Source organism: Lepidothrix coronata, unplaced genomic scaffold, assembly GCF_001604755.1.
Source record: "Lepidothrix coronata isolate B3197 unplaced genomic scaffold, Lepidothrix_coronata-1.0 Scaffold91, whole genome shotgun sequence".
Lineage (NCBI taxonomy): Eukaryota > Metazoa > Chordata > Aves > Passeriformes > Pipridae > Lepidothrix > Lepidothrix coronata.
This window is the reverse complement of record NW_016690271.1, coordinates 1,496,928-1,524,221: the sequence shown is the minus strand read 5'-3', so window position 1 is coordinate 1,524,221 and position 27,294 is coordinate 1,496,928. Positions and strand designations below refer to the sequence as shown.

General features: G+C 45.0%; 2 protein-coding genes across 6 annotated transcripts in view; one reads left to right on the top strand and one right to left on the bottom strand.

Moving 5' to 3' along the window:
• The window catches only part of TUBD1 (tubulin delta 1), an 18,386-nt gene extending 16,648 nt beyond the window's left edge, over positions 1-1,738 (top strand). For all 3 annotated transcript variants that reach the window (XR_001875918.1, XR_001875914.1, XR_001875916.1), the window contains one exon: positions 1,641-1,738. The gene's annotated coding sequence lies outside the window, so the exon portion shown is untranslated. The remainder of the gene's footprint in view (positions 1-1,640) is intronic.
• VMP1 (vacuole membrane protein 1) overlaps positions 437-27,294 on the bottom strand; it is a 59,280-nt gene continuing 32,422 nt past the window's right edge. For all 3 annotated transcript variants that reach the window (XM_017821633.1, XM_017821635.1, XM_017821634.1), the window contains exons 9-13: positions 17,784-17,864; positions 14,367-14,483; positions 12,171-12,232; positions 2,532-2,634; positions 437-1,241 (exon numbers count right to left, since the gene is read on the bottom strand). In XM_017821633.1, the coding sequence (XP_017677122.1) occupies positions 1,098-1,241; positions 2,532-2,634; positions 12,171-12,232; positions 14,367-14,483; positions 17,784-17,864 (507 nt within the window). In that variant the 3' untranslated portion in view covers positions 437-1,097. The remainder of the gene's footprint in view (positions 1,242-2,531; positions 2,635-12,170; positions 12,233-14,366; positions 14,484-17,783; positions 17,865-27,294) is intronic.

Genomic DNA, 27,294 nt, shown 5'->3' with positions numbered 1-27,294 from the left:
GTTCAGAACAAGGTTTGGAAAATATCTGACTTGAAAAGCATAAGGTTAAAGTTCTTTAAATTTCTGTTCTGGACATCAAATCTGCTTTCAGCTGGAATATCAAATCTTCCCCCTCTCTTCTCCTCCACTGCCCACAATTCTGGGATCAGGGGCAAACACCTGAGCAGAATAAATATTGTTCATTGCTTAACCTGCCTATTTTAACTGTGCTTCAAGCAAGGGATGTCCTTCCTGCTGCCTTTGCTGAGTAAGAAGTTCTTAAGAAAAAAGAGAAAAAAAAAAAAAAAAAGAACAAAAAAAGCCCAAAGGGTTTCAGCACCATCAGTGCAGGAAGGCTGAGTGAACGTGCAGCTCATGGGATTAAGGCTTCAGAAAGAAACTGAGCATCCAAAAGTGGAGAGGGAAAGAAAGAGCTTAAAAAGACCGACACAAGAAATTCTGGAATGATCAAAGATGCCTTTATAAAGTTTTATCTTAACTTCATTCTAAATATACAGAATAAAAAATGTCGGCGTCAGCATTTGACATCGATCACCTCTGATAACACCACGGACTTGGGCAGGGTGGCTTTTCCAACGTGCAGTGGATGGGACACCGGGAATTCAGACGGCACAGCCTTACCAGGAGGGACATGCAACAGTTTGTATCCAATCTGTACTCAGTTATTTACATCGTGATGGGCTGGAAAGTCATGGAAAAAGCAAAACAAGCCACCCTTCTAAATGAGAAGTCACCCTCAGGTCAGTGTGAGTTAACCCAGGAAATGGAGAGTATGAAATCATCCAGTTTGGAAGTAATTTGGATGGACAACGTTTGTGTAAAACCCCACTGAACATCCCATTGTCCATCCTGTACAACACAACCCAGACTCATGAAGCATTCACACCTTACCTTAACGTTTATAAGCTTGTCAGTGAAACCTTTGCTCTAATATCCAAATTACTTTCAAAAAAAAATCAAATAAAAACTTTGTTCTAGTTGAAAATTGATGTTAAAAAGTTTTTCCCCCATTTTGAGTAATGCTGATTTTTTTAACCATATGAAAAGCTGTGTCATTCCTGTGTCTGCCAGGACCCCCTGAGGGGGTTTGTTCCAGCTCATTTGGTTTTCTCCTCAGAGTACATCTTCTGCTGCAGCCTCTTGGCGTAGCTCTGGGCCATGGAGTTGATAATAGACAAGATAAAATAACAAACCATGACAATCACCAGTTTCTCAAATATCCAGGAGAGCCAGTTTTCCCCCTGGAGAGACAAAACAGAAGGAGGAGGAAGATGGAGATTAGCAGACAGACGGTGGAGAATTCTCTAATCAAATCCAAAGCAGGGACCCAGCACAGGCTGATGGGATTCCTGCAGGTCCCTCTGCAAAGCTGCCCTTGGTCCCTGGAAAGACAATGCAGGAGGCTTTGCCAAACCCACCACTGGGCACATGACGAATCCCTGCTCATTCCCAGGGTGCTCCCAAAGTGATTTATTATTCCCAGTATTGTTTGGGCTCCGCTAACGATTCTTAGAGTTCGGAATTAGCAGCCCCTGACTGTCATTCCCCGTCATGTTCCTCGCACAGAAAACAATCAGGTCATTGGTTAACAATGTTTTCTTTTTCCCTAAACTGCACATTCCGTGTTCTCTTCCCATTAGGATCCGCCTGGAAGTTCCAGTGACCTCGCCGGTCCCGCTTCCAGCGTTTTTCGTGGCAACTCTTCCCTCGTTTCTCCTGTCAAAGGAGGGCAGCAGCGCTCTGCCCACGATCCCTTCCCTGCTCTGCCCACGATCCCTTCCCTGCTCGGCGACTCCAGCCCGATCCCCCCCGAGGCTCTTTTGTGGGCAGAAATGGCCAGAGGAACATTTACAACAGCCTCAAATATCACACGTGAAATCCGAGTTAGGTTCACGGATTTTATTTAAAATGCCTCAGCATCCTCAAGGATTTCACGTCCAAGTCGCTCTGTCCCGTTGCAAATTCAGGGTAAGTTTTTTAAAATACTTTTTTCTAATTTTTTTTTTTTTTTGCATGAAAGGAAATTTCTGCCCCTTGTACCTGCTCTAAACACCGTAGTTTTCTTTTCCGTTCAAACACTGAAGGCTTGGGGATTTTATTTCTCTTACTGTCCACTAAGCCACAGACCCTCCTGGCTCCTGAAGCATCGATGCTGCACAGTTTGTTACCCCTTCACGTGGAAATGCAACTTTTTCCTCCTTAAATTTAACCTTCCAAGCAGGCAGCTAATGCAGAGAGGCAAGAACTGCCACTAGTCTTGCTCTATTTTTTTTTTCTTATTGTCTAAAGGATTGAAATCCAATTTTTGTACAACTACAGAGTAAGTTTGAAACAGAGTTAAGTTTAAAATCCAGTTTCACACAATTACGGGGGAATTTTAAAACCCAATTTCACACGATTACAGGGTAGTTTTTAATTCCCAGGTTGATTTTGAAGTGAGATTTTTATCTCTATTGCTCGGGTCAGTGCAGATCTTGGTAAAACAGACACGTGAAGAGCCCGAGAAAGGCTGAGCTGGGGGAGGGTCTTACCTGTGGAACGCCACCGTCCGACTTGTGGTGAAGTTTTATCCTCTGAGCTTCCAGATATTCTTGAAATGGCTTCTGAAGAGAAGGACCTATACTTGGAATAGCACTGATGGAAAGTTCATCCCAGAGAACGAGACAAAATAGGGGAGGAAAAAAAAAAAACAAAAACAAAAAAAACACCATTGGCTTTTTTCTTTTCTTTTTTTTTTTAAATAAACTTACCACTTTACCTAATGAGAGCAAAGTTCAGGCTGAGCTACAGCTCAGGAGGGAACTCCTGAGACACTTGAGAAAACAGAAACCCCACGAAATAAAGCAAAATATTCATCTTTTGATCTTTCCCCAGATCCTCCAAAAGTGCTCAAAAAGAAAAAAATCTCTGTGAGCAGCAGAGCGCCGGGAAGGGAGGCAGGAGCTGGGAGCTGGAGCATGTCCTGGAGGCAGGAGAAGGAGCTGAGCACTGGGGCAGTGCTGGGAGGCAAATGAATGACTTCGGAGAAGTCCCACATTTATCAGCAGCAGTTCCTGTAAGAACTGGTTTGAACCGATTAATAAGGAAATGACTTGTGCTTGTGTCATCCCCCGGTTAAAAAAGAGGCTGCTCGCCCTATGACTTGCCCCTTCTCCTGCGAGGAGACGGCCCCTTTCTCCAACAAAGTCCTTATTAGGACAATCTGTGCGTCATCCCTTCCCAAAAGGAACGCGTGAGCAAATCCTGCGGCACCTCCCCCGGGCAGGGATTAACAAAGGAACAAAGAGGCGCTCGGAGCCCTGCCCTGCATCGTGCCAGCCTGGGTGGCACAGGGCGGGCTCCGAGGGACCTGCTGAACACCTTGTTCCTGCTGCGGGGTCACGTCTGGGAGCTCGGAGCCCTCTCGGGGTGAGGGTGGTACCGCCGGGCAGCCTCTGCCCTCCACCCAAATCCCCCTGGCCAGGCTTCCCCCAAACCCACCCAGGCAGCTTTGCCTTAAATCCACCCACCCTGCTATTTAGCAAATAGAGATCCAAAGCCCTTCAGTAATGATCACAACCCTTAAATAAAACCCCAAAACTCAACTATTCAACCCTAGAACTTGGGCAGCCTCTGACCTCCCCTCAAATCCCCCTGGCCAGGCTTCCCCCAAACCCACCCAGGCAGCTTTGCCTTAAATCCACCCACTCTGCTATTTAGCACAAGATCCAAACCCCTTCAATAATGGTCACAACCCTTAAATAAACCCCTAAAACTCAAATATTAAACCCCACAATTCAAATATTACCCGGAATAAACTGTCACCAGCACCAGCACGGCCTGAGCTGTGTGAACACACAATCCAAGGGCTCCCAAGGCTGGATCCACAAACATCCACCACCACTCCTAACTCCCACCACTGACAAACACCACTTGAGTTTCAAAGAGAACGGAGATTTTAATTTATTTTCTTTTTTATATTTACCTGGGTTTAAATTTTTTTAAATTTAAAGAGATCAATGTGATCTCCTACACTGAAAACTCACCTAATTTTCAACGCTTCACTTTTAACTCTTCAGTAAAACAATTCCACACACCAGGACACATCCAACAACAGGTTTTACAAGTGACCATCTCCCTGAGTCCCTCCAATTATTTTCCTCCTCGTTTGACACGATATTCCCTTTTCCAGGCCAGAGCCCAATTAAAAAAGAACACTTTCTAATTTTAGGAATTTCAGAAAAGGCCCCGAGTGAAGAAACAAAGTGCCTCATTCTGCTGCTCTCAATGGATTTCCTTCATGGCCGGGGGCAAACGCCTTTTTGGAGCAGATTTCCCAGAAAAAGGGCCACTTCCCTCATGATTCACCCCCGGGATGAGACAAACCGGGGTGGGGGAGGAAATTCTGTGCCCGGGGCTGCCGAAATTTCAGGGGGGGGAAAAAACCAACCCCAGAGAGTCCAGCCCGTCCCTGACACGTTTTACACAAATCCAAAGGATTTCCAGGATTCAGCCCCGGCCCTTCGGCGCCGACCGTTCCCGGGAAAAACCTCTCCCGGTGAGTCGGGGCCGGGGCCGAGTCACCCTTGGGACGTTCTGAGGTTTCTCTGCCTTCCTCCAAGAGCTCCAGCAAGGTAATGGTTCACTTTTAAATTGTGCCTGGTTCTGAAGTGAGGAATATTTAAATGGCGAGGGGTGAATGATTAACAGCAGGGTGTTCAAATGACTCGGGCTTTGCCTGAAAACCCAACAAAGTCGGTGCTAAATTAGCTTTAAACACAGAACAAAGCCATGAAACCCAAGTTCAGAGGCTTCAACAGCTCCTGCTGCATGGACACTGAATTTCAAAATTTTTCTCACTAAAGAATTCACTTTTTTTTTTTCCTTTTCTGAGCACGGCTATGACTTAAATTAATTAAATTAAAAAGGCACAAAATTAACTTCGTTACAGCTGTTTTAAAGAACTGCAAGACTCTCAATGTGAGGACCTGGGCTTCTAAAATTCTGCAATTTTTCTAGAGTCTTTAATACTGAAAAAAAAATGTGCCTAGATTTAAATAAGGAGCAAAACGAAGCAGAGGAACATTTAGAAAATCCTGAATCCGCAGTGCTGGGAATGAAATCCTTGAAATCCCATTTCAGCAGGACAGTGTTGGTTACTCGTGCTCTTTTGGCAAAATTAAACCATTTAATCTCCCCAGATATGTCACCTGATATCCAAGTGTGGACATAACTTAGATCTAAAAGTCTTAAAACTCAGTTTTATTTAATTTAATTACAACTAAGTGTAACTGAGAAGAAGTTTTAGGAACTCTTAACATTCAATTTTTGGTTTAATTCCTTCTGATTCTCTGCTAAAACTGAATGTTCCACAAGGAGTTGTAACTGAGAACAAACCTCCAAACAATTGCACCAGCCTTTGGTGCAGCCTAAATTCATGAAAATTAAAACATTTCAGTCAAAAACACGACTTGAATTCCAACACTAAAATATAAGCATCACTCAGAATTCTGATTCACTGAGAAACCACCGTTGGAGCCTGTTCTCAGAACTGTCACCTGGGATTTGTAATCAAACAGATGAGGATTTATTGTCTTTAACTCAAAGCTACAATTTCTATCCAAATTAAAAATTCTAAAGCTGTTTTTTTCCAATAATTAACCCCAAACTTCCCATCTATTCAAAGCACCACATTACAGAGATTCAGCAAAGCTGCTTCAGGATTAGTTTTAAAATTACACCAAAGACCTGCAGGCTCTGGCTTCCTAAAACTTCCATTCTCTTTCCAGCAAAACCGTGTTTAAAATCCACTGGACAATTTATAAATTTGCTTTTCCAAGAGTGACTGTCACTGTAAGTGGGAGGAAAGGTTAAATCCTTTGAACAGAACCTCTGGAACCCCAGGAAGGAGTTTTCTCCAAGGCACCAAACCCAGAGGAGAAAAATTGTGTTTTCCCCTGTGCTTAAGAAAAAGCAGGAATTTATTTGATATTCCAGTCAATGCATTTTTACTGATACTAAAAATACTTATTTAATACCATTAATCATGGTATTTGCACTTTTGAAAGGCATCGTTTTCATCTGACGAGATCTTTAGGAGTAGAGGTTGCTCTGAGTTCCTGAAATCTCTTACCCTGTGCTTGGAGAGGTTGGGAACACTCAGGGAATTAATCCCAAGCTGTGCTAAAGCTCAAGGGCAGGGGTCACTCAACAACTCCCTAAAAATCTCCCAGAGCCCAATTTAGGTTAGAAAGTTCCCATCTTACAAAAACACTTGTGGGTTTTTGCCCACTTTTTGCCCACTTTTCCAGAGAGAAATGTCAGAATTCCCAAGTATTTTCAAAAAAAAGAAAAAAAGAAGCAGCCACTGTGAGGTCCCATTTTGGGAGCATTAATGAGGCTTTTGCTGCTAATTAGAGCTTCTCATTGACAAGAGGCTCGAGCAGCAAGTGCTGATGAAGCAGCTGATTAACTCTGAGCTGTTCTGAAACTCCAGTTATTCTGGGGGAAATTAAAAATGTAAATAAGAGTTTCAGTGCATCTCTGAGCCTGACAGACCGAGCTCAGCAGCTCCCAGGAACAACTGAGATCCAGCCCCAGCCAAGAAACACGGGGGTTTAAAAAAAAGTCTTGTTTGAGCATGGAAGCTTATTTTCTCCTGGAAATTATACCCTGGAGGGTTTGGGACCCTGCCCTCCTGCAGCAAACAGGGATTATCCCTGCTACAAAAAAGTGGCACTGAAGGATGTGCCAGAGGCAGGAGGGACATTCTGGGCTGGACTTTTCCCTCCCTGCACCTCCAATCTTTAAAATCACACTATTGACAGCCAGGCCAGAGGGGCAAAGGCTCTCACCTCTCAACAATTATGCAAAACATCATTAAACCATCCCATTTATTAATTCCTATTTCTCCACTCCCCTGGGAGAGCACAGAAAAACCCATCCTGCAGCTCCAAAGCAGTAAAACGTTAGGAAGAGGCACCGAATTTGGGTATTTGAGTGGTACCAACTTCTCTGGGAGTCAGACATTTTATAAACCATCGAAACCAGCTTCCAGTGGAAGTATTTTGGTGCCCCTGGACAATTAGCAGAGAGGGTTCATTTGCATTCCCGTGGGAGAAGAGCACCTCTCCAGCCCCTCAGAGGTTCCTGTGCCTGCAGCCCGGGCTGAGCAGCCCAACGGTCGGGTTTAATGAGCTGTCATTTCCTGTGCCGATAAAACCTCTCCCAGGATTCAAACCAGCCCCTTCCCGGGGCTGCAGCACCGCCAGGACCTGCTCTGGGCTCGGCCTTAACCAGCCCTGCACCCTGGCTCAGGGAAACCTGCACCCTGGCTCAGGGAAACCTGGGAGCTGGGACTGCCCAGAACTAGATCCTTGGCTTAGGGAAACCTGGATCCCAGTTTAGGGAAAGCTGGGAGCTGGGACTGTCCAAACCTGGACCCCAGCTTGGGGAAACCTGGGAGCTGGGACTGCCCAGAACTAGACCCTGGCTTAGGGAAACTGGGAGCTCGGGCTACCCCAAAGCTGGAGCCTGGCTCAGAGAAACCTGGGAGCTAGAACTAGGCACTGACTTAGGGAAAGCTGGACCCTGGCTCAGGGAAAGCCTGGAGCTGGGGCTGCCCAGGCCTGGCTCAGGGAGAGCCTTTGCAGGCTGGGCTCCCCAGGAGCAGCCCCAGCTGGGCCTGAGCTGAGCTGTTCGGGGCTCTGAAGCTGCACAAAATAAATCTGGTTCGGGGCAGGATCAACAGAGACCTTTGGGGTTCAAAGGCTCCCTGGAGATTCATTTCCTTTGGGAGATGAAGACAGAAAATCTCCCTGGAGTCACCAAGCCAAAGGGGTCCCCCCTCTGACATTCCCACCTGGGCCCTCCCATCCCACGTGAGCCTGCAGGGCCTTCCTTGGGCCACTGTTAAACCAAGGCTTCCAAAAATAGCACCAGCAACACCCCTGACCTGCCCCTCCTCAGCTCTGCTCCCCAGTGCTCTGAGCAAGGAAACTCCTACTTGCATTTGAAAGATTTATTTTTGGTACTAATTTAGGGGAAAGAAAACTTGCTTGTTGGGAGCTTTTTGCAAATAAACTTCTATAATTCTGCTGTGATGCGCTGGAAGGTTTTCAGCTCCAGAGCTGCTCACATTTCCTCCACCTCTGTGCCCCTCTGAAGGCTCTAAAGCCTGGTTTGTGCAGAGCTGCTCTGCTGGACACAGTCCCACAGGTTCTGATGGAGCTGGGGCAGGGGAGATGAGTTACTAAACCAACCAGTGTGAGGTGGATCCGTGTAACCTTCCAGAATCCCTCTCAGGAGGTTGGGAAGTCTCTGCTCTCCACCTCCTTAGCCACTTCAGGTTGCTTTTGCTGAGTTCTACTACACAGGTTTTGTGTAGTAGAAACTGGAACCTGTTTCTCAAAACGCCCTTTGAAGCAGCTCAGCAGGACCTGGGCTGGGGCAGAACAAAGGTCCAGCTGTCAGAGGGTGGGGGTGGCTCCCAAAAACCAGGGAATCAAACCCAGGGCTCTTCCCACCCCAGGAAAAGATTCCTGGTGCAGTCCTTCATCACTCCTTGACTTGTGCTCTGAAGAAATAACCTAAACCTGGACTGTAAATGATTTTTGACCAAAAAAACCCCTGACAATCCTTAAACAAACTTCCCACCAGGGACTGTGATCCCATTTGTGCTGTTTGGGGGGAAGGAACATCAGGCTCCTTCCCCAGCACTGACTGGGAGCAACTTGTGAACAAAGATTTATGGCACAATAAACAGCAGGAAACTGGTTTGTCCAGGCAACAGTTCCAGTGCCTGTGACCAAAAACCTGCTGTTCTCTCAGATGGGCACCATTCCCACGGGGCTGCAGGGCTGGCAAATGTGTCCCACAAAAAACATCGGGATAAGGACCCTTCATGGATATTTTTGGGTAGTTTTCCAGAGTTGGCTGAATTACACCTTGCAGGGTCTCGCTCGTGGGTAAAAATCCGTGGAAGTGGCAAAATTTTTAGATGCATTTCACTGCATGTAAACTTCAAATTACTTTATTGACTAATTATTCCATCCCTGGAAGTATCCAAGGCCAGGCTGGACAGGGCTTGGAGCAAGCTGGGATTGTAGAAGGTGTCCCTCCCCGTGGAAAGGTTGGAACAAGATGATCTTTAAGGTTCCTTCCAACCCAAACCATCCTGGGATTCTGATTTACCACAGGTAAAAAGGTGGGATTCCTCCCAAAGGGATGTGGCCACTGAATTCAGATGCTTTGGAGGTGAAGGCCACGTGCAATAAAACATGATATTTTTTATGAATTATGAATTTTTATGAATGTTTTAGGTGCCTGTTGTGAAGCTCACCAAACGTGAACAGGGCAGGCTGAATCAAACAAAAATTAGATTCTTTCTGAACATTTAACCAGAATGGATGGGCAGCAGCTCTGTGGATGGTTTGTGCTTTGAGAATTATTTCTTCAAGTAGTTTTCTGGGAATTCTTAATCCCCATTTAAAAACTGCCACTTCCAGGAAAACATCATCGTGTCTAAAAGCACTTTGCTCAGTGTGACTTCACAGCCAGCCCTGCAGCTGTAGGTGAAAAAACCGAAAAGCAAAGACTGAGGAGCCAAAATAAAACCCACAGTAATTAAATCTTTGCAACGGGCTGGGCTGGGCCCAAAAGCAGCTTTACAGGGGGGTAAAATCAGGCAGTCAAACTGTTCTTCAAGGGACAGGACCCAAAGCTCCTGCACCCCAAAAGAGGCTCAGGGACAGAGCAGCTGAGAGAACACGACCCTCTCCCAGCACTGGGGCAGCAACAAAGGGCTCCGAGCAGGAACTGGTGGAACAGGTTGGTGATTCCCAGCCCAGGGAGTTCCCAGCACCTCTAAACCCTCCCCAGCCTGGCTTTCAGCCTCCCCCCAGCTCCAGCTCCCAAACCCACCCGTGTCTCCTCCTTCCTCCCAACCAGGTTTGTTGCCACCACCCACCTTGGGACCGTTTTTTGTGCTCCAGCGACCACCAAAAATCCTCAAAAATTCAAAATTTTCCATGAGCAGCTTCTCCATTTCCTGCCACGTTTGCCTCTGTTTGTTTAATTACTACAGGGAGTATTTTATGAGCTGTTTGTAGACAGAGCTGTGAAGTCACATCACCCTCAGTGCTATTAAACCAGTGACACAATAAACAGCTCCTGAGCTGTACTTGTGAATAATTCCTGCTTTTTCACTAAAAATCACGGAATTAGTATGAAATTTTCCCTGGCTTATAAAATCAAATCTCCCCAGACTTTATCTCACAACTTAAATCTTCTGTCTAGGTTTTTTTCTCCTGGATATTAATGTGTCCATTATTTTCAGGTGCTGTGCTCAGATATTTCCCATTGTGCAAGAGCAACGTCCCAGACAAAGGAAGCCTGAAGTGGAATTTGATTAAAATGAAGTTACTGACCACTAAAGAGAACTGTATTTTAATTTAATAACAGGGCTTTTAATGCAAGGTATTGTTTAACATGTTTGCTGTTCCCTCTAACACAGATTGATGAGGTAATGCCAGCAGACAGCTTGGGAAAAGTCAAGGATACCGGGACATTCCAAAAATCTCACTGTCTCCCAGGAACATTTTTTAACTCTGACATCAACCCTCCAATAAACCCAAATCCAGCAGAGCTCCTGTGACTGCACTCGGGGTAATTCAATGCAAAATTATCTCCAAGACAGATGAAGTAGGAAAAAACTCCCGGTTTTGGCTCCAGGATCCTCAGGAGAGGAAATCCTCGGAAATACCTGAGCTGGTGTGACTGAGAAAAACTCCTGATGGTTCAAAGTTGCCACGTTTCTCTCCCTTTTGTTTTAAATAATGTTCAAAGCAACAAATTAATGTTGAAGTTTGGTACAAAACAGATGGGAAGATCAGGAATAATAAAGTCAGGATTAATGAAATTCCCTGCAAGTTTCTTCTGACACTCCTTTTCCTTTGTCCAGCATCACTGCTTGGAGTTTGGGTGCTTTGAAAGGAATTATTTCCAGACATTCCTGCCCTGGAACCGTTCTCGAGGAGTGTGGATTTGGGGATTTTACATGAAAATAGTTATTACAGTTTGGGCAGCAAAGTGTCAATCAATTTGTCCCATTGAACAAACCTTGGGAAAGTAGAAACACCTTGGAATTTAATTTAGTTTATGGATTCATATGAGATTGGATTAATTCTAGTTTATAAAAAACCCACAAAGCCCAACAAAACCCCCAAACCCAACGAAAATAAAACTTTGTATTTGCATATCAGAGACTCACATTTAAAACTTCCAACCTGGAATTCTGTTGCTTTGTCTGTTCCCCCCTTCCCCAAACTGTTCCTAGCTGAGGGTTTGCTTGTTTTAAACTGAGATTTTAACTTAAAAAAATAAAATATCCATCCATTACTAAAGAACTCAGTAAAAAAAAAAAAGACAGTTTTTCTCCAAGTCACAACAGTTTACCCATGAAAACTGCCCTTTTCTACCGAATTTATCAGAATGGAGATCAAACTCTACACACCCAATTTCTCACCCTGATGGTTTATGAGAGATTTAATATTGTAAATGTCTAATGTGTAACTGTATGGAAGATGTTTACTGTTATCTTGGAACACTGCATAAAATCCCGAGGTTTTAATATAGAATCATGGAATTCTATGATTTTCTCCATAAATATAATACGTAAAATACATATCTATAATATATCCATAATACAGTATAATATCTAAACTATATAAATATTATAAGTATTTATTGTTATATAAAATATATAGATATAATATATGAATATAAAATATATTATTATATATTTATTATTAAAGTATATTATAAGGTATTATAATATATAAAAGAATGTATTTGTATAAGTTATAAATATACTATAACTATAGATAATATGTTAATATAATTTTCTATAACTTTTCTCACTACAACCCTGAAGAAAGTCCCTGCAAACCAGCCCCCTTGCAGCTAAAAGTGCAGGAATGTCTCCCTGGAAGAGCTGCCTCCCATTCCTGGGGGAAGGTTCCTGCTGCTCCTGCAGCCCCACCCTGGGGGCTGTTCCTGGCAGGACTTTGAGGTGAGGCCTAAATTCTGGGTGGGCCAAAGCCGGGCTTGGAAACAAAGCCCAACTCCCAGCCCAGCTGCTCTGAGCCCTGCACTGCTTTCCCACTTAATGAGGGCAGGTATTAATTACTCACCCAATGAGGGCCACCATCTGCTCCACGATGTGTTTGCTGAAGGTGATGATGACGAAGAGTTTCTGCAGGAAGGAGAGGAGTGGGATCAGAAGGGAGGCACAGACAGTGCCTCGTGTCCCTTCCCCCCCAGTGCCACAGCTCCCCCTCCTCTCCTCTTTCACAACCTTCCCTTTTCAGCATTCCCTTCAAAAAGCTGGTCCCTTTCTCCCTCTGTTTCCTCCCAGATTTCATCTCTTGCAATGTTTTCGTAGCCTGTTCCCGACCATCCGTGTCCTCCCCAGACCCGCGTTCCCAGAAGCTCAAGGTCACTTTACTCCGTCAACAAAGTTTTAATGGAAAAGCAGCCACGGCTGTGCAGCAAAATTCACATCCCCTTACACAAACACGGGGACCTGAGGATCACAGGGGGGAAAAATAACATATTTCAGTCCCCGAGTCCACGTGACTCAGACAGAACACGGCAAAAAATACTCAGTGAAGAACAAGGAGCCTTTGGGCACCTGTGGGATTGTCACTGTGACACAACAGCCTGCTTGGAACAGAGGAATGTCAATTAAAAACTCCTGTAACACATCCCAATGGCTGTGTAGACATTTCACCACTCCCCTTCCTCCAAAAGCAGTTAAAATGTTGATAAAACAGCCTTTGCTCCTTCCCCTTGGTCCTGTTTGACATCAGGGTGAGCAGACTGTGAGTGGACGAGGGTACACAAAGTTCCCACAGCCTCCTCGGACCAATTTAAGCCTGACCTAAGCAGAGCTGCCCTTCCTAGGCTGGAAACAGGGGATGTGAGTCCAACCAAAGGATCCTGTGGCCTGGAGGAAGAGCCCAGTTCAAAGCAGCTCCGGGATGGCCACTGCTCCAGTCACTGCTTCCTGTCTGGAGAACACTTCATTAAAGGCCTTTTCCATGACTCTCACATTTCCTAAATTCCAAGTTCAGCCAGATCACTCCGAAAATCAGGGCTATTGCACAAGAGTGTGCTTGAAAAAGAGAATTCTAATAGCTGAGCCCATTATAAAATCAGATGATTTACCAACTGTACAAGACACTGGGAAATGGTTTTGCACTTCCATGTGATCCGAGCCTGGAGCACCATAAATTACACAGCAAACACTGTGGGAGCTGAACAGGGCAATTAAAGCAATAAAAGGAATATTGATCAGATGCTATTTCACTTCCCTGTGCTGCCAGACACAGAGATTTAAAAGCAGAAAAAAATTCAGATAATACAAAAATAAGTGTGGAGGAAAAGCTGTTCCATCCCAGTAAACGAGAGAACTGCCAAATCTATTTGTTGTTTTCTGTTTAAGGGCTGGGCAGAGTAAAACAACCATTTACAAAACGATGGGAGGAACAAAGCTGAAGATTGAAATCTCCTGTTTGGGGCAAAGGATTTTAAAGCAGCTTGGTGAGGTTATTACAGGAGTAATTTTATACTAAAAGCTTCTGCTCTTGAAAAAGAAATCTCTGCAGAGATTTCCAAGCAACAGAGGTACAGGTACTGTCTTAAAGAACCCAAACTCAGCCGAAAACACCCCAAACAGAGACACAGCTCATGAGCCAGCACTGACCACACCTGGAGGGTCCCCAGGGAACCAACACTTCACCTCCCTTAGCACGAAACGGGGACGCCGCATTTAAAAGCAAAACTGAACGTTTTTGACTGGGATTGTCCAATTCAGCCCCTCGGGTCGGCCCTGAGGGAACAGGACAAAGGGGAACATCAAAAGCAGGCCGAGGAGTCCAAAAAGTGCCGACCTTGCTGCGAGGGGGGCTGAGGAGCCCAGGGAGGAGCCCCGGGCTGGGCTCAGGGCACCGGGGGTTTCTCTACGTGCTCAGCTGAGCTAAAAAGAGCCTCTCCCGAGCCTCTGCAGCCGCGTCGTTACCAAAAAGGCAAGTTCACTATGAGTGCCGAGCTGGTAAAAGCCGTAGGTAAATACCTTGGCTAACCACCAATTTCCTGAGCGGGTCAGCACAGAGCTCGTTCCTCCGGGGCTATAAATTACTCACTGGGAGCCTGAGCAGCCCAGCAGATCCTTTATTGTAAAGCCTTTGCACCAAATTAATTTCCATGACTTCAGGTCGGGCAGGGAGACTCCACAAGCCATTAGGAAGTAACACAGTGGAACGGTAAGAGAAGGAGAAAAGTCTCTCCCCCCAACCCCCAAAGCCCGAGGGAGGGGCAGCACTTGCCTGGATGTGCATTTTAATGACTGCTTTGCCAATCAGGGTGGCACCGAAGAAGGTCCAGAAGGGAACAAGGAAGTGCCCACATGTTATCCCGGCCAGGTCGAACAGGGGGTTCGGGATCTGTGGAGTGAAGGGGAAGAGGTTCAGGAATTCAGCACACACCGGGATGAACAGGAGCACGACGGGCTCTGAAACCCTGAAAAATGAACAGTTTCCCCTTCTCCAACTTGATCCAAAGCTCCTGTGTCTCCAGAGCTCCAAAACTGTTGCTGTCACACCACATAACTCTGGGATTCAGCTCCACCATGTCCCAGACAATTCCATTCTCATGGTCCCTCCTTACCCCTGGATTCTGACAAAAGCCAGCAGCAAGTTTTCCATGTGAAATGCACAGAAACCACAGCAAAGCCATTTTGAGTGATTTATCAAATTTTCTCCCTGACAAGCACATCACTCTTGGAAGCCAGTGCTCCAACTGATCCCCGGTGATTTCCAGCTGAGAAACTACACTAAAAACTGGCATTTATGGTCATATGTATCCAGTTTAAAAGCACTGATTAGATTTTATGAAGCATATGCATTTCATTTGAAATTAAACGAATTTTTTATTATTATTAAACTGTTGGCTTGACTTTTGGTATTGTGATACTATCTGTAAAATATTTTTGAAATGAAACCAAGAAAGTATCCAAATTGCAACCTTTCAGCCTGCAGTGAAGGGGCAGTGTCTGAGGGGAGTGTGTAATCACAGCAGCAATGTGGTACTGGGGTAACAAACTGCAGGACTGGCGGTGTTTTGTTACATAAATAATGAAATAAAGAGTGAGGATTGGTAAAGAATAAAGGATAACAACACTGCCTGGGCTGACTGGGCACCTGCAGTGTGGGAGGAAGCCGAGCAGGGCTGGACTGGGCTGTTCCAGTCCAGCAATTCAGATTTATGAGCACCCACAGCAGCACCTGCAGAGGGAGAAACCTGAAACGGGGCTCTGATCGTGCCCGAAATGGTCCCTGGACAGGCTCCACCTCAGGGACCTGCCCTGGGGCAGCTGCTCTGGGCACAGGAGTTGGTGAATTATTGACCCAGCCCAGCTCCAGGGTGTTCTGGGTTGGGTGGTTTGAGGGGGTTTGGGGAGTTCACAGAAGGTTTCAATGCTCTGGGCAGGGAGCCCTTGGGGCAGGGAGCCCTTGGGGCAGGGAGCCCTTGGGGCAGGGGCTGTGGGGCTGTAGGGCCAGCCCTGCACTCAACAGACAGGGGCAGGAGTTACCCCAGGCCCCGAGAGGCTGTTCCTGGGCTTGGCTTTGAAAACACACACAGACAGTGCTGGGAGTCGCCAAAAAAAGCCCACAAAGCCAGGAGGGTGAATTCTCCCAAGTCACAGGGAGGATTTTCAGGGCTGATTCTTGCTTTGTTCCTTCCCCAGAGCAGCCTTTCCACAGAAACAGGCTCAGGACAATACTGTGGCTTCCTTATTGCCACTCATCAACATTACAGTCAGTTGACCTCACTGGATGAACTTGCAGAGCTTTAAATTCAATTTGATGGGGCTTTTCTGTTGCATTTAGAAGCCACCACTCGACAGACAGCGACCCACAGCTGGGCCAGGACCACCACTCTGGGAGCAAGTTCTCCAGTCATAAAAAACACATCACACAAACCCCTGCTTAAAATCCTCAAGGAAGGTCCCAGTTCTGAGTGAAGGAGGCACCTTCCAGCACACAGAGGAGCAGCAAAAAGGAAGAGAAGGTGGTGGGGGGCTGGCTTTCTCTGCCTTTCTCTCCTTTCCTCTCCCTCAGGTGCCACACAAATGCACGGCTCTGGATCCCTGTTTTTCCCGGGCCTCTCCCCTTCCACAGCTGCTCCGCAGTTGCTCAGTAAACACATTAACAAATCCCCAGGTGCCTCCCCGGTGGATCGATGGCTCCTCATCCCTCCCCCGCCCGGCCGGAGCTCAGGGCACGGGGCAGCGAGCAGGGAAGGAGTTCGGCAAATGTTTAAGGATTACTCAGCAGGAACTACAAAATGTTTACACGTCACCTCTCTCGTGTTTACCAGCTCCTGCCTCGTGTTCTCCATTTATCCCCGCTCCTTGTCTGGCTGCCCCAGGAACTCATCCCTGCCACCCCGGAGCTGTGCTGGGGACAGGGATGTACCCCGGGTCACAGGGATGTGTCCCAGGTCACAGTGAGTCAGAGGAGGGAAGGAGCAGCCTGAGGGCTGGGAAGATTTGGGAACAGTTTGTAACCTCCAGCCAGTTCCAAAGCTCAGGGAACAGCAGCTCCGTGCAGCAACTACCAGATGAATCCTGTCCAGCTCACATTTGAGTAACACTTGGTGTTGTCATCTCCACAGTTTAGGAAACTGGGAGATGCTGGGCAACTGTGGAATGAACACCTCACCCTAATGCTGTGCCTATCCCACAGGAATGGGACCATGGGGGGCCTGCACTGCCTTCCCTGTAATCCCATCCCACGGATTTTGTGGGATGAACAAGGCACGCCAATTCCTACCAGTTTGCATCAAGCATATACAGAGAGACATTGCAACCTCAAATTCCATATTTTTCTACCCCAAAAGAACAGCATTTTCCTACTTAAAACACTAAAACCCCCTCGCTGGGGATGCTCCCATCATCTCCTGCTTAGAGGGAAAATAAACCAGCTCCAGAGCCAGGACTGCCTTTTCCCTCCTCGTTCTGCCCTCTCTGGTTCCCAACAACCCAAAGAGCAGGTTTAGGATCACAGTGGATGAACACCCCAGTCAGGGTTCATCCAGGTGGTTTTCCACCCTTCAATCCATGTGTACCTCTGGATTTGAGGATGCCAAGCACTGTCCCCTTGTACATAAACACCTAAAGAAATCCTAACAGGGTTCCAGCAGATTCCCAAGACAGGGATTCAAGACAGGCCTCAGCCTCCAAGGCAGGGAGAATTCCTGGCCTGAAACAGGGACACACCTCTGGGATTTTTGGAATGTCTTGTAAGTTTTCCTTACTTTGACAAACCTTTGGCAACTTTAGTGACCTGATACCTGTTTGTTTTTCCAGGTTTCCCCACTCCAGGCTGAACTAGAGAATTAACTGATTAATCTTTGGAAAATGATAAAGCACCGTTGCTGCACCTTTTGGGTTTGATGGATTAAAGAGGAAACAAAACTATCCCAAACTCATCACCTTCCAAAGAGAACCAGTGTCGAAGCCCAACGGTGCAGCTGAAGGAAGGGATAATAAATTAGCTGTGCTTTTATGCAGAATTCCCTGTGTTTGGTTCTAATCCAGGACTGGGGTTTCTCCACGTCAATCCCACAACGATCCCGCTTCCCTGAGCACCACAGAGGGCACAGAAACAGCAAACAATTAATTCCATGGCCAAACATTCCACCTGTGCCCAGAAATCCCCCCGTTCCCAGCACAAACTCACCGAGGCACAGGCCAAGATCCCAAAGAATCCAACCTTCTGCACCAGGTTCTGCACGGCCAGTTTAGCCCGGGAAGCAAAGTCCTGCAGGGAGGAAAACAAAGGATTCCTGAGGCAAATCCCCAGTGAACAAATCCCAAAATGTGTGTGGTTCCCGTGCCCTCCTTGCTTTGGGATTTTCCCACTAGGAGTTGGGAGGAATTTTAAACCAAAAAGGCCAGTCTGAAGCGCTGGGCTTGGAGGGGCCAGAGGGATATTCCCAGTGCTCAGGGTGGGAACTCTGACCACCCACATCCACTGGGTTTGTTTTCCCAATCCATGCCGGTGGCACTGAGCTCCCTGTGTTTGGAAACAGGTTCTCCAGTATTTATTTCCCCCAATCTTTGCAATGCCAGTGCCTCATTCCTTAAGCAAGCAGAGGGAATGAATTCCTTCAGTGCTAAAAAGGCACTTTCTCCAACACAATAATCCCATTATTTCCTCAGATCTGTTCTCTCAAGCCCAGGATCTTCAGCAGAACACCCAATTCCAGGTACTGGCTACGACAGACTTGTAAAATTCCATAAAATCCCTCAAGTTGGAGCTGAAATACTTCCAAAGCAGTGAAGGTGCAGCTCCTGTGACACACTCAGAACGTGCTTTTATTTTGGGATCAGAACTTCCTCCTGAGTCTCAACATTTGCCAAATGCTCAGGAACAACAACAGAAAACCAAACGAAAATAAATCTAAATTTTATTATAAAATTATTATAAAATTTTAAAAAGCAAAAATATTCTCACAAGCAGTTTATTTGAATGTGAGAAGTGAATTTACAAGAGGGGAAAAATCATTTTGAGGCAAAACTGTCTCCAAAAGTGAAAAGCAGGGTCAGGAATTCCCTGCTCAGCCTTGGCCACGGCAGGTACAGAAAGCTGGGAATCTTTGGGAATAGCAAACATGAAAAAATAATTAGGAATTCTTGTTTAAAATCCCACAAAGAAGCAATAAAAAGCCGATTTTCCAGAAGAAAAGCAATAACCACAGATTAACATTTTGTAGGAAACTTATGTAGGAAATTACACAAGGAAATTACTCGAATCAATAATTAATGACATTCTAAATTCCACATTTTACCACTGAATTGTAGAATTTAGAATGTCATTAATTATTGACTAAAGCAACGACAGGACAATGCAGGAAATTTAAATTTATGCAATTTTAACTTTGTCACAGCAATGCAAGAAAACTACAATTATTTGACAATGTCCTGGCATATTATTTAAATTCTGAGCCATAGAATTGACATAATTCTTTATGGCAGATTAAAAAAAAAGAATAAATCTGTGCTAAAGCCATTTGCTTCTTTTTACACCCCTTTTTCAAGTATTAGCCTTTTTTCCATTACTGGGCTTTAAAACAGTCAAATTCTCAAATTAAAAAAAAAAAAACAATTAATTGAAGTCAGAATAATTCTATTTGTTATTCTTAATGTTTGGGAAAATAAACCAAATTAAAGCAAATCCTTCAACTGAAAGAAAAAAAACGCCAAATAAATGAGATTTCCTAATTATTACAGTGGGATATTTTAATTTTAAGGAGAATATAAAACCCCTGTGGAATATTCTGTGAGGGGGAATTTTCTCCCTCTGAGCAGGAGTTACACCTTGGGGTCTGAATGTCTGATTATAAATAAGCAAACCCCAAACCAGGTGATTTATCATTATTTTACACTGGGTTTCTAATACACTGTTGTATTAACTGTCACAGAAACTGGAAATAAACTCTCTAGCAAACAACCTGTAACCTAATACTTTATTTTAAATAAAATATATTATTATAATTATATATAAATTGACTTTATTAACTCAGGGCAAGCCCAGTGCAACAGTTTTAATCAAACTGCTTAAAAAGAAACAGCTTCTCCTCATCCACCTTTCTTGATTGCTGCAGAATTCAAGGCTGCCTTCAAACTAATTTTTCCCTAATAATAATAATAATAATAATAATAATAATAATAATAATAATAACCACAGCTATTATTATTATCACTACTACTACTACTATTTTATAAAACCAATTATGAAAGTGTTTTAACACCCCCCCCCCAAAACAAAACCAGTGTTTGGGCAATTTTTCTCTCACCTTATTAATTCATAACTTTATTTTTTTCAAGTTCTTACTCGGATGGTTTCTCCTTCAAGGTTTGGTTTTACATTGTCTCCAAGGAAAGTACATTTTTAAGTTCTAAAACTTTCACTCCAGAACTTCTAATTTGTTTTTGTTTTTTTTTTCCAACTTTTTAAAATAAGCATTTTTTCAAACTTTGGAAGTATTTTTTAAAACTTTTTCAGTTTTTTTCCCAATTTTTTCAGTTTTTTTTTTCCCAAACTTTTTCACTTTTTCAAGCTTTCAAACTTTCCTATTATTTTTTCCAAACTTTCTAAATAAGCCCAAAGACAAATAAAGGACTTTTTTTCCCCTACAAAAATAATCAGAAATACAGACACTGCATTTTTATAACACAATCACAGGCAGGAATAATTTCCAGGTTAATAAACCCACCAGGTTTGCAACAAAACTATGTATCTGCAGCCTCGATATTGACTTTATGAAACAAATTCACAACTATTTCCGTTTGGTCCCTTCCTTAAATCTTGTTTTCTGATCTTTGTGACATCTGCAACAATAAAACCCCTTCAAGGTTTCATTTCTCCGACAACACAACCCCCAGTTTCACAACTTTTACCTATTTCACAATGATATTTTTTCTCTTCCAAAGCCTGCACAGGGAACAGTCTTTTCTCTTATTTTTTTTTTAATAGTTCGAAATCAAACAACTTTCAGCACTTGAAAAAATAAATTATATAAATATATATATATATGAAAAAAGATAAAAGTTCAGCTACTTACAGGCACCACATTTTCCCCCCAAATTAAAGGATCTAGAGTGGCCTCTCAGCTAAATGTGATTCATTCTTTATAACATTTTAGCTCGCCGTGTTCCCTTCAGAGGTGGTTTGGTTTGGGGGGGTTTGGGAACACATTTCCTGTGAGCTCTGCAGCGCAGGCAGAGGGAGGTGAAGTGATTAAACATGACTTCACTGGGTTAATCATCACATCCCCACAACTGGGGGGGACAGAAGAGGCACAAAAGGTCGGGGGTGAAGGGCTGATTCACCGGGCTCGGCTCGGCTTGGGTGGGTTGGGATCTGCTCAGTTTGATCAGTTCATTGATCCCAACAAAAGCAAAAAAGAAAACCCAGCCCTCCCACACCTCCAAAACCAAGGGGACAGAGAAGAGAAATGACATGTTTTGCTGCAAAGTGGGATTTACCACAGTGTTCCTCCTCCAAAGGGGCCTTGTGGAGCAGCTTTGTGCAAACAGGGCCCTTCTATCCCTGGAAAAACGTCCTTCTTGACAGTGAATCTTAACTACACTTAACAGACAATCTTAACTGCAAGGCTTCATCCCACCCCTCTGTTTTCTTTGGTTTCCATTTATAAGTTACTCTCTCTCTCTTCTTTCTCCCTCGGTGAAGTTGCACAAGCTCCTCTGCCTTCGAGTGAGGAACAAACTCCTCACCAGATTTGGACAAATCTCGAGACAAAAATGGACAAGCTCAAGACAAAAAACAATTTTAATCAATCAGTTTTCCCCCTTTTCCCTCTGTAACACTGAGTTATTAATCAGGAAGCAGAACAGCCACTATTTGTTGTTCACAATGAAATTGTGAAGCCTCTTTTCTCCTCCTCTCCAAGAGCAGAGGTGGTTGATGGAGCTGCAGGGAGTGAGTTGATGGTATCAAGGAGATCTGAACAATCCCTACAGGAACAACCTTAACACTTCCCCAGAGACCTCTGCTCAAAAGCCTGCCCAGATTACGCCATGTAACAGTTTATTCTCCAACCTGCAGCTGCAATCAGATTTTAGGAGCATCAGGAAAGCCACGGCCCCCCATCACAAACCAGCTCAATCCCTGAAAGGCACGACCCAAACTTCCAGTGATTTGAGGCCTGAAAAACTCCTCTCCATTTTTTTTTTTTTTTTGCTGCTGTAAATACCTCAAGTACTTTTGAGAAGAAGGGAAGGAATATTTGAGACTAAATTGCATCCCAAGTCCATCGTGTACATGTTCCCTACTCGTAAGATCACCCGGGGCCTTAACGTGGGATGGGGGGAAGTCAGTGATGCATTCATGGAACTGCTCCAGCAGGATATTCATCACCTGGCAGATGGTGCCCTGAACAAGTTAAAAATAAATTTCTGGAGGGCCTGGAAGGGGTTACAAAGGGTTTGTTACTCTGAGAGAAAACAGGAGCGTGGAGGAACATGGAGAAAATAACAAGACAAAGAGGGATCTGAAGGGAATGTGCTGCACCTCGATGGTTCCCCACAACCCAGGAGGGCACTGGAGCTGCTGCAGAGATGGATTTTCATCCCAGGGCAGACCCCCCACTGCAAATGTGTGACTGGAATGTGATGAAGTGGACGTTCCCTTAAGGTCTGAGTATAATTTATATTACTATTATAATGTTTTTCCTACTAGAAAAAGTTAATCCATCCAAATAATAAACTCAAGAGGAGAACACTTTTCCCCCCCAAAGATTGAAGCCCAAGTCCAAAGGCACCACCTCAGATTATCAAAATTATAGATTCCTTAACATTTAAAGAGCTGCCTACACAGACAGTGCCCCTCTTTATGTAAACATCTGAGTTATGTTAAAAATGAGCTGCTCGGTATTTTGTTACTTCTGGCTTTCTGTCCCAACACAATGGAATCAAACACAACTTATGGGAGAATGACCATTTGTGGTCAGGCAGTGGATTCCAGGATTTCAGAGGACTGGGAAGAATTATTAACTCGTTGGAATAATGGATTAACTGCAGAGGAGCAGCTCCACAGAAGTCAGGGAGCTCCCTGTGGGATGGGAGGGCCCAGCACACATCCCTGCAAGGAGGGGAGATCAGCAGGGATTTAAGGAGCAACACACCAACCTGGAGAGAAGGTGAGGAGAACAGGGATCAAATCCAGCAAACAGTTCACCCCTCAGTGACCATTTCACACAAGAAACCAAAGGTGACAGATCTCCCGAGGAAGGTACAAGCAGGAATATTCTGATTGTGGCTCATAATCTCCCAATGCATCAGCTCCAATGATTCCTGGCATCTGAATGTGTATGGGAAGGGCTCTGGATCCCTATTCCAGCTCTCTCCAAAGTAATTCCAGCTCAGTGCAGAGAAAGGGCAAACTAAAAGAGGGTGTTTCCACCCTGATGCCTGGAGAGCAGAGGGTGAGAGGGGTAAGGTTTAAACCTACTTCTCACTCAGGAATCTGGGAAAGAAAGGTCCTGTCTGGGAAACTGGGCTGCCAAAGGAGAAAGCTGGAGGAGGTTTTCAAGGATTGCTGGAAGCAGCCAAGGGAAGGTGGCAGAACTAAGCAAGAACTGAAATTAGATAAAAGAAAGGTATTTACACACAACAGGCACAGAACAGACATTCCAGATGCTAAGTTTGAGAAGGAAATAAGCTACACTCCACAAAAAGTCTGGGGTTTTCTGGGACATTAAATTCTGGAAAATCAATTGATTGTCTCTGGGACATCTGAGTTTGGAAACTCAGACCTATGAGTAACTACAATTAGTCCTTGTGTCAGAAAAACTGAAGGTTTTCCATAGAAAACACAGTTCAACTCATTGTCCTCAGATTTTAAAAGTGGTGGTAGAAATGACAGACCTGAGGAGCCACAGGGCCCTGGGAGGAGCTGAATCCTCTGCCAGTCCTGTGGGAACAGAGCACAACAAAGTGTCCATCCCAACAGCAGGCTTTGCTTTCCCTGCTCATTTAATTTTAGCCTGTCTTGGAGCAAAGGTGTGAAAATTCCAAGACATGGATCCACTCTATGGTAAGTTATGGTTCCTCCCCAAGAATTCAACCAGCTCTAGATCAATCCATCAGGAACTTCCAGGTATTAATTTCATTAACCATTTGTACCAGGGTAAGAACCATTTCATCTCCCTCTTCTTGTGGCAAGAACCAGCAAATGTTTCTTCATAACAAGCTCCATCTCAGGAGCTGCAGGCTCAGGGTTTTAGACTGTTACAGTCCAACACCCTGCTCAGCTTTGGAAGGGAAACCCCCAAATTAACACACATTAGAGAGCTCAGTGGGTCTGTTACTCAAATTTAAGTCAGCATTTCCCACAGCCAGAACTGAAGCTCTCAGCCTTCTCCAGATAAAGCCCTTCTGCTTCATACTGTAAGAATAACGAAATTCTGCAAAGAATAAGACACAATTAAAGGAAATGGCCTGAAGGAAGAGGAAGGAGCTTGTCCTTTCAGTCTTATCAGATGTGTCCTGCAGGGCAGAGGCCCCTGGAACCACATCCCCTGCCACCTCTGCTCCTCACACCGGGGCTGTGCAGCCACAACAGCAAGGTGTCCACTTGGACACTTGGTAGTTTTGCACAAAAACATGAAGGAAAATGATGTTTTTTCCTTGGTAAAGCGCTACTTTCTCTTCACACCTCGCAGGAGACCCGGCAGTGAGCAGGGACAGATGTTCCAGGGAGGTTGTGCAGCCCCTGGTCCTGAGGGCTCCCAGACCTGGCCTGACAATCCCTGAGGAACCTGAGCCTTGGACAAACGCTCTGAGCAAAAGGCTGGGGCTGGAAACTGCCTCAGGGCCCGCTCAAGATGAGCCTTCCTGTCATTCCAGAGTGGAGAGGGAGAGCCTCTGACCCCTCTGGTTCCCACAAGCAGCCCCTGAGCTCTGCAGCCTCTGCTCTCAGTCAGAGCTGGGCTGGCACTGCCTCCCAAACCCCCCCGAGCTGCTCTTTGATCCCAAAGCCACAGCTCTGCCAATCTACTCACAGCAATTCCATTAAAATGCAATTAAAACTAATCAGGTCCTATTTTCAGGCAGTTTCAGATCCAGGTGTTGTAAGGAAGGGCTCCCAATCGCTGGAGTGAAGGAAGTTATTGCTTTGCTTCAGCCACCACCACCAAGAAAGGAAGGGATTTTTGCTAATCAAATGATTGACTTTTGATAACCAATTGACTTTTTCAATCTCTGACAAATCTGAGGAGGGCCATCAGCACTGGAAAAAACCCCACACTTTCTCCACAGGGAACTTAGAAATAAGTTAAGGATTAAAACCCACACACCAAAAAAATCACTTGTAGAACAGAAGTGAGGAACTTCTTCCCCAGCTGACAAAGCCTCCAGCACACAAAAGTCTTCCCTGAGAGCCCCATGGGCAATTCTGAGCAAAGCTCTCCCTCAGAGGTTCCCAGACAGCTCCAAGTGCTCTGCATACCAGACTCTTGTACAACACAGATATTTAAACAGTGTCTGGAGCAGAGGGGGGGGGAAGCAGCCATTTTCTTGGTTATGACACTCTAAGTCATTTCTATCAGTTATTGAAGGCTCTCCCTGGAAAAAATACTCTGAAGCAGCTTTTCTGACCCAGCTTTTGGTCATTTATTGGTCTTTCTCGGAATATTGGGGGGTGAAATATCAATTATTTAGGACCACATTTTCCCCTTAGGAGCTTGTGTTGGGCATTCCCAACACACACAGAGCAGAGCATGCAAATCCAACTACCTGCTTCTCCACGGCCTCTGTGCAGCTTCCAAAATTTCCAGCACCCCCAGGGACATTATTTCTCATCTGTGTTGTTAGGTAAGAAATTTGTCACTGAAAAAAATTCTCCTGACCTAATACTGAGTGAAAATGTTGCAGAGTAATTTGGATTTCTTCCCTGCCTTGATGATTTCTGATTTCTGCCCTTTACACACGGAGCACCAGAATAACAGGGGGGCTGCGTGAGTGAGTTTGAGGGAACAGACGTTGCCACAAAGAGGCATTTGGAGCAGAATGTCAGAAAGTCACCTCCAGCTCACCAGCAGAAATTAGTAATGCAACACCCACTGCTGGTTTTGCCTTATCTGAGCAGGTGTGCAAATGAACAGAACAATGCAGAGCCTCCCCTGCTCCTGCCAGTGCCCAGAGAGCTCCAGCCAGGAGCTGCCTCACACACGGGTTACTCACAGATTGTCCCCCCTCTGCCTCCATTAACTCTTTGCTACCTCTTTTCTCAGGAAGTTCTCTAGATGAAGTTCTCTTATTTAAAGCTTTCATTGACTCATTTCAAGACTTATTTTGACTCAGTAATTTTGTTACTCAGACTGTTCCCCCGTTACACTGCCCGTGAAAAACCCACCACACTATTAGTTCACCATCACTTTGCCACCTCACTCCCAAGCACTCATGGAGAGTTTTTACAGTGAAGCTTCAAGGTTGGATTAGTTTTGAATTTCTATTTAATTACAGATTAAAGAGGTAAGATTAACTAATTAACAAATCCAGGCATCAAACAGGACTGGAGTGTGTGAGGACCAGTCTCCTGGTGACCACCCCCCCATTAATTGTGCAGCACAATTAATGAAGAGGGGAAGCTGATGAGGAAAGGGGGTGACTGGAAGACCGAGCAAGAGGAATGATGAGGGGAATTTGATGTTCAGTTTAAATAAGTTAGTTCTGGGAAAGCAAAAAAAAAAAAAAAAAGAAGTGGAGGTTTCCCAGTGATTGTACGTGACCCCTCCACTTCCATTTTTGTGATAAGTGTTTTATAAAAACCTGCTTGTGGTCTGCTTTAACTTCTTTTTTTTCTTGCACCAAATACCCTTAAATGTTGATTAAACCAGCCAGCAGGCAGAGAACCCCTTTCAAGCAGGAATTTATCAGAGAGGAGCTGTTAATTAAATCGAATCGGGGGAGAGATCCGTTTTTAATTTGGCCACCTTTTACACTGCTAATTAAATAAGATTTCACTTATTAGTCGAATCTAATCATTCCACGGGAGTGAAGTCACAGTGTCGTGTCAGAACACAGCGCTGGGCTCTCCCCACAGCCAGGGCTGGGTGTGGCAGAACTTTGTTCTGCCTCTGCAAAGAAGAAACCCCACGTGAAGAGGTGGAAAAGCGATCCAGGCAAAGGCACCCGGGCTCTCAGGAGCGCTGGAAAGATGGGATTAACATGTGTCCAAGTGTCACTATCACAAAAGTTCATCAGTTTAACTCCTTGCAGGGCAGGAAGTCAGTTCTCTGGAGCTCCTGACGCAACCAAAGCAGTTGCAGCTCAGTTTAATACAAACCCTCTCGAGTCCACGTTGACAAATTCTTTAACAAGCCCTGTGGTTACAGGGAAGCTGGTTTCAGTCTGAGTCACTCCTGTTCAAACAGTTTACTGGAAATGGAGGGGAGGGGGAATTTTCAGAGAAGTCATGTGATGGCCAGACAAACCACAACCAGCAAAGGTTCAGTGGAGGCAAAAACAGGTCCCAGCAACAACTGACACCCAGAGTGCAGATGGCACCCAGTCATTTCCAAACCAGCCCTGCTGCAGCCCCGGCATCTCCATGGATTTAACCCCTTTCCAAGCCTCTCTTCTTCCAGAGGCAGGGACACGGCTTGGAAAGTAAACAAACAGCAGTGGCTGATAGTAACACAGGCAACTAGAAAATATTTTTACGT